At 44.3% G+C, this 18664-nt stretch overlaps 2 protein-coding genes across 2 annotated transcripts; one reads left to right on the forward strand and one right to left on the reverse strand.

The window, feature by feature from the left end:
- Positions 1-2412: 2412 nt before the first annotated feature.
- On the forward strand, positions 2413-4353 carry LOC147352592 (WAP four-disulfide core domain protein 18-like). Its single transcript, XM_086360346.1, has 3 exons — positions 2413-2570; positions 3128-3276; positions 4109-4353. The coding sequence occupies exons 1-3, from the start codon at positions 2486-2488 to the stop codon at positions 4154-4156; spliced, it is 282 nt and encodes a 93-aa protein (XP_086216472.1). The 5' UTR covers positions 2413-2485; the 3' UTR covers positions 4157-4353.
- Positions 4354-15911: 11558 nt separating this feature from the next.
- LOC147352593 (WAP four-disulfide core domain protein 18-like) lies at positions 15912-17849 on the reverse strand. The gene is made up of 3 exons (XM_086360349.1): positions 17747-17849; positions 16979-17127; positions 15912-16154 (listed from the first exon to the last, which is right to left on the reverse strand). Exons 1-3 carry the CDS (start codon positions 17829-17831, stop codon positions 16107-16109), a joined length of 282 nt encoding a protein of 93 aa, XP_086216475.1. The 5' UTR covers positions 17832-17849; the 3' UTR covers positions 15912-16106.
- Positions 17850-18664: the final 815 nt, after the last annotated feature.

The raw sequence follows: 18664 nt of genomic DNA on the forward strand, positions 1-18664 counted from the left end.
AGAAGAACAGATATGTATGTATATGTATAATGGCTTGCCTGATGGCTTAGTGGTAAAGAACCCACCTGCAAATGCAGAAGGCCCAGGTTCAATCCCTGGGTCAGGAAGATACCTGGATAAAGAAATGGCAACCCACTCCTGTAGTCTTTCTTGGGAAATCCCAAGGACAGAGAAGCAGGAGGCTACAATCCATGGGGTCACAAAGAGTTGGACAGTACCTAGAGACTAAAACAACAGCAATGTATAACTGAATCACGTTGCCGTGATTCAGCAAATTAATGCAACATTATAAATCACCTGTACTTAAGCCTTCCCTGATAGCTCAGTTGGTAAAGAATCCACCTGCAATGCAGGAGACCCCAGTTCAATTCCGGGATAGGGAAGATCCGCTGGAGAAGGGATAGGCTCAGATCAGATCAGATCAGATCAGTTGCCCAGTCCTGTCCGACTCTTTGCGACCCCATGAATTGCAGCACGCCAGGCCTCCCTGTCCATCACCAACTCCCGGAGTTCACTCAGACTCACGTCCATCGAGTCAGTGATGCCATCCAGCCATCTCATCCTCTGTTGTCCCCTTCTCCTCCTGCCCCCAATCCCTCCCAGCATCAGAGTCTTTTCCAATGAGTCAACTCTTCGCATGAGGTGGCCAAAGTACTGGAGTTTCAGCTTTAGCATCATTCCTTCCAAAGAAATCCCAGGGCTGATCTCCTTCAGAATGGACTGGTTGGATCTCCTTGCAGTCCAAGGGACTCTCAAGAGTCTTCTCCAACACCACAGTTCAAAAGCATCAATTCTTCAGCACTCAGCTTTCTTCACAGTCCAACTCTCACATCCATACATGACCATAGGAAAAACCCCAAACCTGCTAAATGTCTTAACAATTAAAGTCTGGCCAAATAAATTATAAACCATTCATAAAATGGAATTTTAGATAGTAGCTATTATTTTTTTTTAAAAGAGAAGATACTAACCTGGAAAGCTCTCCAAGACATCACATTAACTGAATAAAGCAAAATAATGCATATAACTTCATTTCTACAAAAAAAATTATGTGTTTATATACACACGTAAATATATGCAAAAACATAGGAAAAGAGCTTTGAAAAATACAAAGCAAACTGGTAATATTGATTGCTTCCTGGAAGGTTACTCGGGATATATCTGTATTGTTGGAATTATTTACCACAATCGTGTGTTGTGTGAAAATGAACTTTGACAGATGATGTTAACTCAGGGATAGTCATCGTATCTCAGTCACTTTTGGGGAGATATTCTCGGCAAGCCCTCTCCTTGCCAACAGTGCTGCTCCAGAGAATGCTCCTGCAAGCTCTTTGGAGCTGTCCAGCCCTGGCCCCACGATTGAGGCCACAATACGTAGCAGCCTGGGGTCCAGCCAGCCATCATGGGTTTGGATCTGGGCTTGCCCTTTGCTTTGGTCTGTGCTGCGTGGCACCATTGATCTCCACCCTGGACTGAGCTCTCTCTCTAGGGACCCTGGTCCCTCCTTCAGACTAAGGAGTCATTCTTAGCATTCAAAAATGCTTTTGCCCTTTGAGTCTGCAGAGATTCTGAGATGCTAATGTGAGCTCACCGCCTGACATGGACAGGCTGAGCCCCCTCTTGGCTGACTTTGCCTTTCTCTGCCCAGGCCTCACCCACAGGAGGTCTTAAGGTGCTTGTCTGACCTCTGACCACCAAGGACAAAGCAGACTTTCTCTTCACTCTCACTGTCATTGGGGGTGTATCTGCACGCACCTTTCTCAGAGATTTCGTAATTGAGATGGGAAAGTGGGCTAGGCTCCTTACACAAGCCCCTGAGGACCCTTTTGTGTCTTTCTCCTGTAGTTCTGCTCATGTAGGGCACCCACACAACCTTCTCTCCAGAAACTTCTTGGTATGAAGCAGGGTAGCCTCAGAGACCACCAGACACCAAGATCGACCATGCCTCTCCACTCTCAAGGCCCCTGCCCAGCTCGTGGTCTTGAACATCCATCCCCTTAGATGAGTGACTTTTTCACGCTCACTGTGGTTCCACCCTCAGCCATGGGGGCAGCTCCAAAGCACACGTTCACCATCCTTGTGTAACTGGAGCAGCAGGAGACCCCAGATGGGCCCTTACAAACAACACCTAGCTTAAGCTCTTACTCTGATAATATAATGTAGAAGGAGAAAATTCTTTTATTTGGCTATGGTTCCTAGAGGCACGGGGGAAATCAGGGCTAAGAAGTAATGGAGCAATGAATGAAGAGCTTAAACATGTTCCCGAGCTTTCCAGTTTAATATTCGCCTCTCCTAGAACCCATTACCTAGCCTGAGAAACCAGTTGTGAAATAGAACAAGGAAATTAGAACAAGGACACTCCCTTGAGAGCTTACATTTTAATACTCTTCCTGCTCTACTGCTTCCCACCCCACCCTCCTTTCTGGTGACAGTGAGAGTATAAATTATAGCTGGGCTCTGCCCCTTCACCACACCAGAAGCCAACATGAAGACAGGCACTATCTTTGTTCTGCTGGCTTTCATCATCATGGGGCTGGAGGTGACCTGGGCTCAGAAGTCTCCTGTCAAAGGTGAGGGTGCTGAGGGGACCCCAGCTGACCGCAGAGAAGGCTCAGAGCCCAGTGCTAAATGTGGGAATGGTTTGGCCTGGAAGCAACCACATCCCCTCATGCATTTCCCTTGATCTAAATGAGAGTTCACCCTGCGTTTCCCATTGTCCTTATCAGATTGGGTTGGGTCTGATTGGAAGTCAAGTGTAGTGTTCTCTCTATTAGGACTTTGCCCAGATGTGGGACTCCACAGGGAGCTATGGGACAAGCACATGTGGACTCACACACATGAACGGGGAGCTGGAGACCTCTGTGAGCAGAGACTTCTCTAAGATCTTCTTATAATCGGGAAAAAGAGGCTTATGACTGGGAAGGTTTCTTGTCCTCTGAGACCGTGCAGACTTTGGAGCAGGGAGAACTTTCTGCTAAGGCCAGACTGTGGGCTGAAGACTGAGAGTGGAGAAGTCAAGGCTGAGGGAGGAGTCTTGCCAGCGATGAGGGCTTCAGGGCTCCAGCAGCCGTTCTCAAGCCTGTCTTGGTGACTATTCCAGACTGCACAAAACCATCCTGTGTTTCAGGACGACAGAGACCTGGATTCTGCCCAGAGGTGCCCAGAGGTATTTTGGGAGCTTGTGTTGAAATGTGCTCCGGTGATGATTCCTGTCCCAGGGGAATGAAATGCTGCAGCCATGGGTGTGGTCATTCCTGCACAACTCCTGTCTTCCGAGTGAGTACAAATCAACCATGCACTGGCCAAGGATGCACATGACTCCCCAGGGCACTTTGCTGGTGAAGAGGGCTGCTCACATGTCCGCTGCATGTGAGAGTCTGGAAGATTCTGGGAGAAAGGGGCTAGAAATATGGCAAAAGGACAGCTGGTTGCACTATCTGAGGTCTTCTCTTAGAAGAGGAGCCCTATCCCAAGACAGCCCTGATGGGTTCAGTTGAGAAAAGTAGCCGTGACCCTAGAAGCACAGGTCACTCTTTACCAGGAGTTTCTCACTTTCCTTCTCCTCCCTCACCAAAGGGGCTTAATGCTTCCTGGAAAATAGGTCATCCTGGGAGGAGGAAGAAAGGGAAAGGGAACCCCAAGTATCTCCTGTGTTGGGTACACATTGTGCTGGAATTGAAGTAAAAAGACAAGAACAACATGGGTCAGGAGACAGATCTCGATAAATAATTGCAACCTAGTGTGAGGAGTGCCCCAAAGAGAGTTCGCCTGAGATCTGTGGGATCAAAGAGAGGAGTTATTGACTTTGCCTGGGAGGAGAGAGATTGGGAAAGTTGTCAGAGAGTAGAGAACATCAAGGGAGAGCATAAAGGATGCATGAAGTCAGCAGGAGGAAGGCAGGGCAGCTGAGAGAGTGGGAGGAGTGTCCACCTGCCCCAGTAAGAGAAGAGAAAGCGATGGTGGTAGGAAGGGATTGTAATATCTCAGAGGGTGGTGGAGGGAAATCCATACCAGAGCCCAGAGAGGAATGGGCTTCCTGCTGAAGAGTTTGGTAAACTGCTGGATGCTTCTAAGCACAATTAATGTCATGATCAAATTTGTATTTTAGAAAGGTGGCTCTGGTGGCCATGGGAAAGTTGGACAGAAGGTTTATTGAGCATGCCTGGAGACCAGCCCCAGAAGATTTCTCACGAATCAATGAATTTGATGCTTGTCATAACTACAAGATTTTCACATCCATTCCAGACTCTTTTCTATGCCTGGAATTGTAGCCCTGGAAGATGAAGATCTAAAATGGTGGGATGTCTGCTTTCTAAAGAGCCTGTGTGGAAAATAAACTAAATTTGTGGCATAGTTTGGGCTGTGTCCTTCTTTCCATGTAGGCATTCTGGTGGCCCCTCTGTGGCTTAACAGGACCACATGTGTATACATGCGCCCATGAATACAGGACACTCAGGATACAAATAGACCAGAGGCAAGTCCCCCTCCCGCCACCCCCCACCTAATTTCAGTCCCCTCCCACTTAGTTTCATTCCTCCAGAGGAGCCTGGTGAGCCACAGTCCACAGGGTTGCAGTGAGTTAGTCACGACTGAGCAACAAACACTTTCACTTTTATCTGTATGTACCTAGACAAGGTAGAAGGTCTGAGAATGTTTTTTCAAGTGCTCTGTGAATGATTTTGGTCGAGCATAAAAAATAAATAACTATGACTATGGAGCACATAGCAGGCCTGTTACAGCAGACTTCATTAAGACAAGACTTGGAAGGGACAGTGCGGGGATACCCTATTCTAAGGCAAGGCGCCAACCTCTATCGGGACTTGATGCCTAATTCTAGGAGAGGGAGCCTGATCCTTGGCATGTGGAACTTGGGCTGGCATGCGTTGGGAAATGCCAGCTCTTGTCTTGGAGTGATTTGGAGTCAGGATACAGTTATGAGAAAGGCTTTGTGGATGGAGCTTTGGATTCAGATTTTCCCTGAGGAAGAGGATAAAACTTGGTCTCCCAAAGATTCTGGCTAAAATGATAGTCTGGACAGTCTGCTTGTGAGCTTTCTCTCTTCCAGCTCTCTGTTCACTTCTTCCTACTGAATCCCCCTACTTTGCCTGCTCTTCCATATCTGTATGTCCTTGTCACCAACACTGCTCTTGCTTCTCATATAGCACATTGTAGAATCCTAATGCCCCATGGCCTCACCAGTCTGTGCATCGGAATGAGGGGATATTAGCCCTGAAATCATCTTTAAGTGATGGAATGGCTGGCCATTCCCATTTCAAAGGATTCCATGCCCCTGTCTCCCTTGGTCATTCAGGGAAGTTCATGACCATACCACTAAAATGTTCTCAAACATTTATCTGCCATACTGAATGACCTTCCACTGCAAAGATATTTGAGGATGGCATCCTATAACTTCCTCTTAGGTTTCTCCCTTCCAGGTAGTCCAGATGTCCCTAGAAAGTTTTTTACTTTTAGTAAACTTCTCATTTTTCTCACCGGCATTTATTTTTTCTTTTTTGGCAGGGGCTGGGGGTGTGTGCTCTGCAGCATGTGAGATCTTAGTTCCCCTACTACGGATTGACCTTGTTCCTCCTGCACTGCAGGCACGAAGTCTTAACCATGGGACCACAAGGGAAGTCCCTCACCTGCATTTAAACTGCCTTTATATTTAAGAGAAACTCTATTTCTCCCTCTGGAGATTGGCAAGGCCCAGATACTTCTTTCCTACTCCCTGAAAAATAGGGCTTGGAATTGTATTGCTTCTCTCTGATGATGTGGATCTACAGGGAATGGCACTGTGACTTAGGGATCAGTTCAGTTCAGTTCAGCTGCTCAGTCGTGTCTGACTCTTTGTGACCCCATGAATCACAGCACACCAGGGCTCCCTGTCCATCATCAACTCCCGGAGTTCACTCAAACTCATGTTCACTGAGTTGGTGATGCCATCCAGCCATCTCATCCTCTGTCGTTCCCTTCTCTTCCTGCCCCCAATGCCTCCCAGCATCAGAGTCTTTTCCAATGAGTCAACTCTTCACATGAGGTGGCCAAAGTACTGGAGTTTCAGCTTTAGCATCATTCCTTCCAATGAACACCTAGGACTGATCTCCTTTAGAATGGACTGGTTGGATCTCCTTGCAGTCCAAGGGACTCTCAAGAGTCTTCTCCAACACCACAGTTCAGAAGCATCAATTCTTCGGTGCTCAGCTTTCTTCACAGTCCAACTCTCACATCCATACGTGACCACAGGAAAAACCATAGCCTTGACTAGATGGACCTTTGTTGGCAAAGTAATGTCTCTGCTTTTCGATATGCTATCTAGGTTGGTCATAACTTTCCTTCCAAGGAGTAAGCGTCTTTTAATTTCATGGCTGCAGTCACCATCTGCAGTGATTTTGGAGCCCAAAAAAATAAAGTCTGACACTGTTTCCACTCTTTCCCCATCTATTTCCCATGAAATGATGGCACCAGATGCCATGATCTTCATTTTCTGAATGTTGAGCTTTAAGCCAACTTTTTCACTCTTCACTTTCACTTTCATCAAGAGGCTTTATAGTTCCTCTTCACTTTCTGCCATAAGGGTGGTGTCATCTGCATATCTGAGGTTATTGATATTTCTCCTGGCAATCTTGATTCCAGCTTGTGCTTCTTCCAGTCCAGCGTTTCTCATGATGTACTCTGCATATAAGTTAAATAAGCAGGGTGACAATATACAGCCTTGATATACTCCTTTTCATATTTGGAACCAGTCTGTTGTTCCATATCCAGTTCTAACTGTTGTTTCCTGACCTGCATATAGGTTTCTCAAGAGGCAGTTCAGGTGGTCTGGTGTTCCCATCTCTTTCAGAATTTTCCACAGTTTATTGTGATCCACACAGTCAAAGGCTTTGGCATAGTCTATAAAGCAGAAATAGATGTTTTTCTGGAACTCTCTTGCTTTTTCGATGATCCAGCAGATGTTGACAATTTGATCTCTGGTTCCCCTGCCTTTTCTAAATCCAGCTTGAACATCTGGAAGTTCACAGTTCACGTATTGCTGAAGCCTGGCTTGGAGAATTTTGAGCATTACTTTACTAGCATGTGAGATGAGTGCAATTGTGTGGTAGTTTGAACATTCCTTAGCATTGCCTTTCTTTAGGATTGGAATGAAAACTGACCTTTTCCAGTCCTGTGGCCACTGCTGAGTTTTCCAAATTTGCTGGCATATTGAGTGCAGCACTTTCACAGCATCATCTTTCAGGATTTGAAAGAGCTCAACTGGAATTCCATCACCTCCACTAGCTTTGTTTGTAGTGATGCTTTCTAAGGCCCACTTGACTTCACATTCCAGGATGTCTGGCTCTAGGTGAGTGATCACACCATCGTGATTATCTGGGTCATGAAGATCTTTTTTGTACAGTTCTTCTGTGTATTCTTGCCATCTCTTCTTAATATCTTCTGCTTCTGTTAGGTCCCTACCATTTCTGTCCTTTATCGAGCCCATCTTTGCATGAAATGTTCCCTTGGTATCTCTAATTTTCTTGAAGAGATCTCTAGTCTTTCCCATTTTGTTGTTTTCCTCTATTTCTTTGCATTGATCACTGAGGAAGGCTTTCTTATCTCTCCTTGCTATTCTTTGGAACTCTGCATTCAGATGCTTATATCTTTCCTTTTCTCCTTTGCTTTTCGCTTCTCTTCTTTTCACAGCTATTTGTGAGGCCTCCTCAGACAGCCATTTTGCTTTTTTGCATTTCTTTTCCATGGGGATGGTCTTGACCCCTGTCTCCTGTACAATGTCATGAACCTCCGTCCATAGTTCATCAGGCACATCTATCAGATCTAGGCCCTTAAATCTATTTCTCACTTCCACTGTATAATCATAAGGGATTTGATTTAGGTCGTACCTGAATGGTCTAGTGGTTTTCCCTACTTTCTTCAATTTAAGTCTGAATTTGGCAATAAGGACTTCATGATCTGAGCCACAGTCATCTCACGGTCTTGTTTTTGCTGACTGTATAGAGCTTCTCCATCTTTGGCTGCAAAGAATATAATCAGTCTGATTACTGTGTTGACCATCTAGTGATGTCCATGTGTAGAGTCTTCTCTTGTGTTGTTGGAAGAGGGATTTTGCTATGACCAGTGTGTTCTCTTGGCAAAACTCTATTAGCCTTTGCCCTGCTTCATTCCATATTTCAAGGCCAAATTTGCCTGTTACCCCAGGTGTTTCTTGACTTCCTACTTTTGCATTCCAGTCCCCTATAAAGAAAAGGACATCTTTTTTTGGGTGTTAGTTCTAAAAGGCCTTGTAGCTCTTCATAGAACCGTTCAACTTCAGCTTCTTCAGTGTTACTGGTTGGGGCATAGACTTGGATTACTGTGATATTGAATGGTTTGCCTTGGAAACGAACAGAGATCATTCTGTCTTTTTTGAGATTGCATCCAAGTACTGCATTTTGGACTCTTTTGTTGACCATGATGGCCACTCCATTTCTTCTAAGGGATTCCTGCCCACAGTAGTAGATACAATGGTCATCTGAGTTAAATTCACCCATTCCAGTCCATTTTAGTTCGCTGATTCCTAGAATGTCGACGTTCACTCTTGCCATCTCCTGTTTGACCACTTGATTCATGGACCTGACATTCCAGGTTCTTATGCAATATTGGTCTTTACAGCATCGGACCTTGCTTCTATCACCAGTCACATCCACAGCTGGGTATTCTTTTTGCTTTGGCTCCATCCCTTCATTCTTTCTGGAGTTATTTCTCCACTGATCTCCAGTAGCATATTGGGCACCTACTGACCTGGGGAGTTCCTCTTTCAGTATCCTATCATTTTGCCTTTTCATACTGTTCATGGGGTTCTCAAGGCAAGAATACTGAAGTGTTTTGCCATTCCCTTCTCCAGTGGACCCCATTCTGTCAGACTTCTCCACCATGACCCACCCGTTTTGGGTGGCCCCACATGGCATGGCTTAGTTTCATTGAGTTAAACAAGGCTGTGGTTCTAGTGTGATTAGATTGGCTAGTTTTCTGTGGTTATGGTTTCAGTGTGTCTGCCCTCTCATGCCCTCTCATAACACCTACCATTTTACTTGGGTTTCTCTTACCTTGGACGAGGGATATCTCCTCACCACTGCCCCTCCCGACCTTGAACGTGGAGTAGCTCCTCTCCGCCCTCCTGCACCCATGCAGCCACTGCTCCTTGGACGTAGGGTTGCTCCTCCTGACTTAGGGATAGTCCAAAACAATTCACAGCAGCAGAAGTGCCAGCAACCAGATTGTGGCTGTGAGCTGAACTTGGTTATGTCCTCTGCTACCTGCCTTACATTGTTTCTTAATCCATTCCTAAACCTGATTCACCAGTCTGTTTTTTCTATGAGCTGTGTAATAACAAAATTCCTGTTGTCTCAACTTAGGCAGAATTGCCTTCTTTTGTCTGTATCTAAAAGGGCTTAATGTGGGTGGAAACTGGTGTCAGGAGTGATAGAGGACAACTGTGCTCAGGGAAATGGAAGGAATCTGGGTTTCATGAATTGATCCAGTTAGAAGCCAAAGGCAATGAGAATGTTGTTAGTCTCCTAGGATGGAAATCTGGCATTCGATGATAAAACAGGTAATAACCTCCTATGTTAAATATTTCTAGGTATTTTATTCTTTTGTTTGCTATTGTAGATGGAATTGTTTGCTTAGTTTCTTTTATGGATTTTTCATTGCTGATGACTTGCATTGTGTACTGACCTGAACTTCACTGAATTTATTTTTTGCCTCTTGTAGAATCTTTGTAAATTCTTTATGATTTTCTGTGTATAGAATCATGTCATCTTCAAATAGAGGTAGTTTTACTTCTTTTTTTCCCAACTTTCATACCTTTTATTTCTTTTTCTTGCATGATTTCTGTGGTTAGAAGCTCCAGTTGAATAGCAACAGTGAAAGCAGGAAACCTTGTCTTTTCCTGGTCTTAGAAGGAAAGCTTTTAGTCTTTTACTATTGAATATGATGTTAGCTATGAATTTTTCATGAATTCCATCTATTGCGTTGAGAAAATTCACTTCTATTCCTAGTTTTCTTAGTATTTTTATCATTAAAGAGTGTTAGGTTTTGTCAAATCCTTTTTGTGTATCAGTTTAGATGTTGACGTGTTTTTTCCTTCCTTTATTCTATTAATGTTCTGCATTATATTTATTGATTTTCACCACCAATGCCTTCTTAAGATAAATCCTACCAGGTCATGATGTATAATCCTTTTGCTATGCTATTGAAATCACCTGGCTAGTTTTTTTTTTTTTTTAGGATTTTTGCACATATTTTTATAAGGGATATTGGCCTTTAATTTTCTTTTCTTGTAATGTCTTTATCTGGCTTTGATATTAGCATAATATTGACTTCATAGAATGAATTAGGAAGTGTTTCCTCTTCTATTTTCTGGAAGACTCTAAGAATTGTTAAGAATTTTTATTTTTTTGCATTGCAGCTAGATAATATAGTTTATAATATCAGGAATAGGTTTTTAATTTCTTTGTGGCCTAGTACTTGTTTGATTTTTGTGAATGTCCTATAAACACTAAAAAAGAAAAAAAATTGTCTTCTCTGTTGTTGAGTGTAAAGTTGTCTATTATCCATTAGTTTTGTTAGGTAGGTAGAATAGGGAAAAGGAGTCCAAAATGGCGGTGGCTAAAAGACAAGGAAGGTCAAAGGAAGGTCTGAGGACCAGAGTGAAGACTTCAGGCAGAACAAACAGCACTCCTGGCTAAGCCCAATTTGCATAGGGCAAGCCCAGGTGGAGAAAAAAACATATAAAAGGAGGAGCCAAAGCGCGCTCTCTCTCTCTCACTCCCCATGCCCCCCCCACCCCCCCACGCACTCCTCCACTCTCTTCTCTTCGAGTCCTTGGGCTGGCATGCCCTCACACTTCAAGGATGGATTCTCCTGCTATCTTCTAAATAAAATAGAGCTGTAACACTGATTTGCCTAAGAGCTATAACACGGTTTGTCCAAGACCTGAGAGCTGTGACGTGCCGAGGGCTTTAATGTCCATTGCTCCAATTCTTTGTTGTGACGAGACAAAGAACTGAGGAACATACACTCGCGTGACAGTTTGAATTTGTTAATCTTTATGATTTAATTTGTCTTTTTTTTCATTATTTTTGTCTGTATTATTCATTAATTTCTGAGAGGGATTTGATAAAATGTCCAACTAAAATAATTTATTCATGTATTTCTTTTACTTTTATCAGTTATTTCTTTGTATATATGTCAAGTAATAATTTTAAGAGTATATGTGTTTGTGTTCACAATCATCTTCTTAATTTATCATTCCTTTTAACATTAAATAATATCCTTTTCCCTTTATATATTTGATATTAAAATACTTTTGCTAAATATCAAAATTGATAATTCAGCATTCTTTTAGTTCATATTTGTCTAGTAAAATTTCCATCTCTATAAGACATACTATTAGACCTTTTTCATATATTTCTTAAAGCAGTATTTTGCTTGACTTAAACTCGTTTTATTCAGTTTGAGAGGTCTTCTGTATCAGGACCAGCCCAACAACGAACCAACCCGAGGGAGCAGTGCCACAGAAGAATAAGGAAAAATAAGACTCATTCGCAGGCAAAAGCCCGATCCTAATCCTTGCATGCCTTTTATTGCTAACATCTACTTCCTTGAGCTCTAGAGATATCTGTTTTTTACAATCTCAGATCGGGGGTTAAAGATATACAATACACAGTCCTCAATGTCAAACCTTCAGGCCATTCATGATTGTGTTTAGCACTTCAGCTAGTGATGACCTTTCTCAACAACTCCTTCAAGGCTCTGGTTACGAGAACAGTCACTAATGGTTTTCCATCAGTCACATCAGTACTTCAACATCTTGTTTTCAAGATGTTTTTCCACTATGTACTTTTTACTGCTCCCAGCCCTTTGCCTGGGGGTGATGAGAAAGTCGTTCTTATTTTTCAAAGAAGCCCTGTTAACTATAGAACAGGCCTGTACTTAGCATATTGCCTACATTCTGATCAGAGAGTTTAACCTATTTATGTTTATGGCCCTAACTGTTAAACTAGGATTTATCCTGTCACCATATTTCTTGTTTCTTATTTATCATACTTTCTTACTGTGTTTTCTAGTTTGCTATTCTTTACTCTTTCCATTAACTAGGTTAAATTTTTCATCTAGTACTTTAAAATTCATACTTCTAATTTTATTCTTCAGGAATTTACCCCTGTTGATTTTTTCAGTCAGCCAGTTCAGTCGCTCAGTCGTGTCCGACTCTGAGACCCCATGAATTGCAGCACGCCAGGCCTCCCTGTCCATCACCAACTCCCAGAGTTCACTCAAACTTATGTCCATCGAGTCAGTGATGCCATCCAGCCATCTCATCCTCTGTTGTCCCCTTCTCCTCCTGCCCCCAATCCCTCCCAGCATCAGAGTCTTTTCCAATGAGTCAACTCTTTGCATGAGGTGGCCAAAGTACTGGAGTTTCAGCTTTAGCATCATTCCTTCCAATGAACACCTAGGACTGATCTCCTTTAGAATGGACTGGTTGGATCGCCTTACAGTCCAAGGGACTCTCAAGAGTCTTCTCCAACACCACAGTTCAAAAGCATCAATTCTTCGGTGCTCAGCCTTCTTCACAGTCCAACTCTCACATCCATACATGACCACAGGAAAAACCATAGCCTTGACTAGACGGACTTTGTTGGCAAAGTAGTCTCTGCTTTTGAATATGCTATCTAGGTTGGTCATAACTTTCCTTCCAAGGAGTAAGCGTCTTTTAATTTCATGGCTGCAGTCACCATCTGCAGTGATTTTGGAGCCCAGAAAAATAAAGTCTGACACTGTTTCCACTGTTTCCCCATCTATTTCCCATGAAGTGGTGGGACCGGATGCCATGATCTTCGTTTTCTGAATGTTGAGCTTTAAGCCAACTTTTTCACTCTTCACTTTCACTTTCACTTTCATCAAGAGGCTTTTTAGTTCCTCTTCACTTTCTGCCATAAGGATGGTGTCATCTGCATATCTGAGGTTATTGATATTTCTCCTGGCAATCTTGATTCCAGCTTGTGCTTCTTCCAGCCCAGCGTTTCTCATGATGTACTTTGCATATAAGTTAAATAAACAGGGTGACAATATACAGCTTTGACATACTCCTTTTCCTATTTGGAACCAGTCTGTTGCTCCATGTCCAGTTCTAACTGTTGTTTCCTGACCTGCATATACGTTTCTCAAGAGGCAGGTCAGGTGGTCTGGTATTCCCATCTCTTTCAGAATTTTCCACAGTTGATTGTGATCCACACAGTCAAAGGCTTTGGCATAGTCAATAAAGCAGAAACAGATGTTTTTCTGGAACTCTCTTGCTTTTTCGATGATCCAGCAGATGTTGACAATTTGATCTCTGGTTCCCCTGCCTTTTCTAAATCCAGCTTGAACATCTGGAAGTTCACAGCTCACGTATTGCTGAAGCCTGGCTTGGAGAATTTTGAGCATTACTTTACTAGCGTATGAGATGAGTGCAACTGTGCAGTAGTTTGAACATTCCTTAGCATTGCCTTTCTTTAGGATTGGAATGAAAACTGACCTTTTCCAGTCCTGTGGCCACTGCTGAGTTTTCCAAATTTGCTGGCATATTGAGTGCAGCACTTTCACAGCATCATCTTTCAGGATTTGAAAGAGCTCAACTGGAATTCCATCACCTCCACTAGCTTTGTTTGTAGTGATGCTTTCGAAGGCCCACTTGACTCCACATTCCAGGATGTCTGGCTCTAGGTGAGTGATCACACCATCATGATTATCTGGGTCGTGAAGATCTTTTTTGTACAGTTCTTCTGTGTTGATTTTTTAAGCATTATTAATGTTTGAACCTTTTCCAGAACAAGGGCATTACCTTAGCTTGCCCTCATTTCTCTTTGTGCTTGTGCCTCCAACCCCATCCTACTGAATCACCGTGTAGATAACTATAGAATTTTAGTTCTGGATGTTATGTTTGTACTTTAAAAAAATTTCTGTTTATTAGTACGCTGTAAACAGACTGGTTCCAAATAGGAAAACTAGTTCATCAAGGCTGTATATTGTCACCCTGTTTATTTAACTTATATGCAGAGTACATCATGAGAAACGCTGAACTGGAAGAAACACAGGCTGGAATCAAGATTGCCGGCAGAAATCTCAATAACCTCAGATATGCAGATGACACCACCCTTATGGCAGAAAGTGAAGAGGAACTAAAAAGCCTCTTGATGAAAGTGAAAGTGGAGAGTGAAAAAGTTGGCTTAAAGCTCAACATTCAGAAAACGAAGATCATGGCATCCGGTCCCATCACTTCATGGGAAATAGATGGGGAAACAGTGGAAACAGTGTCAGACTTTATTTTTCTGGGCTCCAAAATCACTGCAGATGGTGACTGCAGCCATGAAATTAAAAGATGCTTACTCCTTGGAAGGAAAGTTATGACCAACCTAGATAGCATATTCAAAAGCAGAGACATTACTATGCCAATAAAGGTCAATCTAGTCAAGGCAATTTTTTTTTCTGTGGTCACGTATGGATGTGAGAGTTGGACTGTGAAGAAGGCTGAGCACCAAAGAATTGATGCTTTTGAACTGTGGTGTTGGAGAAGACTCTGGAGAGTCCCTTGGTCCCTGCAAGGAGATCCAACCAGTCCATTCTGAAGGAGATCAGCCCTGGGATTTCTTTGGAAGGAATGATGCTAAAGCTGAAACTCCAGTACTCTGGCCACCTCATGTGAAGAGATGACTCATTGGAAAAGACTCTGATGCTGGGAGGGATTGGGGGCAGGAGGAGAAGGGGACAACAGAGGATGAGATGGCTGGATGGCATCACTGACTCGATGGTCGTGAGTCTGAGTGAACTCCGGGAGCTGGTGATGGACAGGGAGGCCTGGCGTGCTGCGATTCATGGGGTCGCAGAGAATCGGACACGACTGAACTGAACTGAACTGAACACTACCTGAAGGGGAGAAACATAAGTGGAAATTGTAGGAGGCCATCCTCCAGTATCTTTCCCAGGGAAGGTCATACTTTGGCAATCAGAATGGCAGGTAAATGGTGAAATTGATTGGAAACTTTTTAGAGGTATGCTCATGAACCAAAGGAGACTGGAAGGGTTTGGGATGAGGATGACCAGACAGTGACAGAAGATTTCAATGCTAATATTCCTTCATTCCTCTGCACAGACGGGTGAGGCCACATGACACTGGGCTTATGAGATGTACAAGAGCAGTGTTGGTGACAGCGAGACACAGATATGGAAGACCACATTTCACACTCATCAGGCTAACTGGAGGAATCTTGATGGAAAGAAGTGAACTGAGAACTCGATTCTTAGGAGAGATAAAGTCAATCCCATCCATGATTTTTGTCAGAATCTTTGGGAGACTAAGATTTAGCTTATGTCTCAGGGAAGTTTCAATGGAAGGTTACATCCTCAGAGTTCATCTCCTAACTGTATCCTAACTTCAAACCACTTGAAGATAGCAGCTGGCACTTTCCAATTCCTGTCACCCACATCCCAGGGAACAGGATGGCTCTCCTGGAGGTAGGCTTCCTGCTAGATGTCGGTGTGCTGCCTTAGAATGGGGTATCCCCACCCTTGATCCCGCTCCTACTCCTCTGGAGTCTTGCCCTAATACAGCTGCTGCAATAGGCCTACTACTACATGCTACATCATCATTCATTTTGTTGTTTGACAAAATCCTCTTTACAGGACACTTGAGAAAATATTCTCGAGCCTTCTGCCCTGTCTAGAGACAGAGATGTGGAAGGAGGAAAGGAGCTAGCTGGGAGGAACTTGAGTCTGATCTATTGGTTTTCTGAGTGCCCTGTATTCATCCACCCACTGCAGAGCACACATATGGTCCTGCTAGCCAAAGAAGATCCACCAGAATGCCTAAATGGAAAGACAGACACAGCCCAAACTATGCCACAGATTTAGTTTATTTTGAACACAAGTGTTTTTAGAAAGCAGCCACTGCACCATTTTAGATCTTTATCCTCCAGGGCTACAATTCCAGGCAAAGGAAAGAGCAAGGAATGGATATGGAAACCTTGTTATGCCAAGCATCGAATTTGTGGGTTCATAAAAAATCTTCAGGTGCTGTTCTTCAGGCATGCTCAATCACTGTTCAGTCCAGCTTTCCCAAGGCCACCAGAGCCAACCTTCTAAAAATACAAATTTGATCATGACATTAACTGTGCTTAGAAACATCCAGCAGTTTACCAAACCCTTCAGCAGGAGGCTCTCTCTGCTCACTGGACTCTGGCATGGATGGCCCTCCACCATCCCCCTGAGATGCTGCAACCCCTTCCTGCCACCACCACTTCCTCGTCTCCAGTGGAAGACCCATACTCCTCCCACCCTCTCAACTGCCCTGCCTTCCTCCTGCGAACTTTCTGCACCCTGTATTCTCTCGCTCAATGTTCTCTACTCTCTGACAACTTTCCCAATCTCTCTCCCTTGAGGTAAAGCCCATAACCCCTCTCTTTCTCCCACAGATTGGACGAGAAATCTGTACAAGGACTGGTCACCCTACGTTTAGATTATTTATCTATGTCTGTCTCATTTATCCTGTTGTATCTGTCTTTTTGTTTCAATTCCTGAACAATGCATGCCTGACACAGGAGATACTCAATCCCTAGGGATTCCCTTTCCCTTCCTTCTTCCTCCCGGGGTGTTCCATTTTCCAGGAAGAGTTAAATCCCTTTGGTGAGGAAGGAGAAATAAAGTGAGAAAACCTTGGTTAAGAATGACCTGTGAATCTGTATCATGGATACTTGTCTCAACTGAACCGATCAGCGTTGTCCTGGGACAAGGCTCCTCATTTAGGGTGAGGCCTCAGATAATGTGGGCCAGCTGTCTTTTGGCCATGTTTCCAACCCCCTTCTCTGGGAGTTTTCCAGACTCTCCCATGCGGTGGACATGTGAGCAAAGTCCACGTGAGAGTTGGGTGCACCCCTTGGCCAGCTCTTGCCTGATTTGTACTCACTCTGAAGACAGCAGTTTTGCAGACATGACCACACCCATTGCTGCAGCATTTCATTCCCTCAGGACAGGAATCATCACCTGAGCACATTTCAACACAAATTCCCGCAGTACCTTCGGGCAACTCTGGGCAGAATCCAAGTTCCTGTTGTCCTGAAACACAGGATGGTGTTTGGCGTGTGGCGCAGTCACTAAGACAGGCCTGAGGACAGACGCTGGAGGCCTGAAGCCTCCATCACAGGCAGGACTGCTGCCTCTTCTGTTGCTTCCTTTGTGCTCTGGACTCCTCCCCGAGCCTCCACTGCTCCTCTGCCATGGAGCCCACAGTCTGTGCCTTAGGAGAATGCTCCCCTTTCTCTGAAGGCTGCACGGGTCTCAGAAGATAAGAAACCTGCATAGTCATAACCCTCTTCCTCCCACTTTATAAGAAGATTCTAGAAAAGTCTCTGTTTACAGAGATCACCATCCCTTGCATCACACACTCGGTTTGTCCCCCAACTTCCTCTGGGGTCCCACTCACAAGGCCCAGGTCCTAACTAGAGAGAAAACGTACCCTTTACCCCCAATTTCTAAGCAGACCCAACCCAGTCTGATAGGGAGAATGGGACACACAGGATGAGTGCTCATTTAGATCAAAGAAAAGGCATCTAATCAATGCCAATCCCCACTCTGCTGTGGGGACCTGGTTGCTTCCAGGCAAAACCACCCTCAGGTCTAACACTGGGCTCTGAGCCTTCTCTGCTATCAGCTGGGGTCCCCTCAGCACCCTCACCTTCGACAAGAGACACCTGAGTCCTGGCCATCTCCAGCCCCATGACGAGGAAAGCCAGCAGAACAAAGACGGCGCCTGTCTTCATGTTGGCCTCTGGTGTGGTGCAGGGGCAGAGCCCAGCCCCAATTTATACTCTCAGTGTCACCAGAAAAGAGGGTGAGGTGAGAGGCAGTAGAACAGGAAGAGTACTAAAATGTAAGCTCTCCAGGGAGTGTCCCAGGATATTCTAGTTTCTTTGTTCTATTTCAAAACTGTTTTCTCAGACTAGGAAATGGTTTCTTGGATATGCAAATACAAAACCGGAGAGTCTGAAAACTTTTTTACCCTTTCTTTCCTTGCTCCATCACAACTTGGCTCTGGTTTCTCTGGTGCCTTTAGGAACCATGGTCAAAGAAAAGAATTCTCTCCATGTAACTTAGAATTTCTCAGTGAGAGCTGAAATTTTGAAGCTAGGCATTATCAGGGCCCTTCTGGGGTCTCCAGCAGGTCCAGTTACACAAGGATGGTAAACGTGTGCTTTGGAGCCTCAGCTAGGCATGAGGGTGGAACCACAATGGTAGTGAAATCAGTCATCTAAGGGGATGGATGTTGCAAGATCACAAGCTGGCTGGAGCCCTGGTCTATCTTGATGGCTGGTGGTCTCTGAGGCTACCCTGCTCCATACCAAGAAATTCCTGGAGAGAAGGCTGAGTGGGTGACCTACATGAGCAGAACTACAGGAGAAAGACACGAAAGCCTCCTCAGGGGTCTGTGGAAGGAGCCTGCCCACTTTCCCATCCCAATTACAAAATCTCTGAGCGAGGCATATGCAGGTAAAAGCTGAATGACCGTGGAAATGAAGAGAAAGCGACTTTATCGTTGATGGTCAGAGCTCAGGTAAGCACCTTAGGACCTCCTGTGGGGAAGCCCGCTACCCAA

The sequence above is a fragment of the Bos grunniens genome, chromosome 19 (genome assembly GCF_055505025.1).
Source record: "Bos grunniens cultivar Pamir isolate PY7600 chromosome 19, Bosgru_T2T1.0, whole genome shotgun sequence".
NCBI classification, from domain to species: Eukaryota; Metazoa; Chordata; class Mammalia; order Artiodactyla; family Bovidae; genus Bos; species Bos grunniens.

Bases quoted from the DNA above. Each gene is read 5' to 3' on its own strand.
- LOC147352592 (XM_086360346.1), top strand. From the start codon at position 2,486: ATGAAGACAGGCACTATCTTTGTTCTGCTGGCTTTCATCATCATGGGG. The intron at 2,571-3,127 runs GTGAGGGTGCTG...CCTGTGTTTCAG, and splicing joins TCAGAAGTCTCCTGTCAAAG to GACGACAGAGACCTGGATTC. The intron at 3,277-4,108 runs GTGAGTACAAAT...TTTGTATTTTAG, and splicing joins GCACAACTCCTGTCTTCCGA to AAAGGTGGCTCTGGTGGCCA.
- LOC147352593 (XM_086360349.1), bottom strand. From the start codon at position 17,831: ATGAAGACAGGCGCCGTCTTTGTTCTGCTGGCTTTCCTCGTCATGGGG. The intron at 17,128-17,746 runs GTGAGGGTGCTG...CCTGTGTTTCAG, and splicing joins TCAGGTGTCTCTTGTCGAAG to GACAACAGGAACTTGGATTC. The intron at 16,155-16,978 runs GTGAGTACAAAT...TTGTATTTTTAG, and splicing joins GCAAAACTGCTGTCTTCAGA to AAGGTTGGCTCTGGTGGCCT.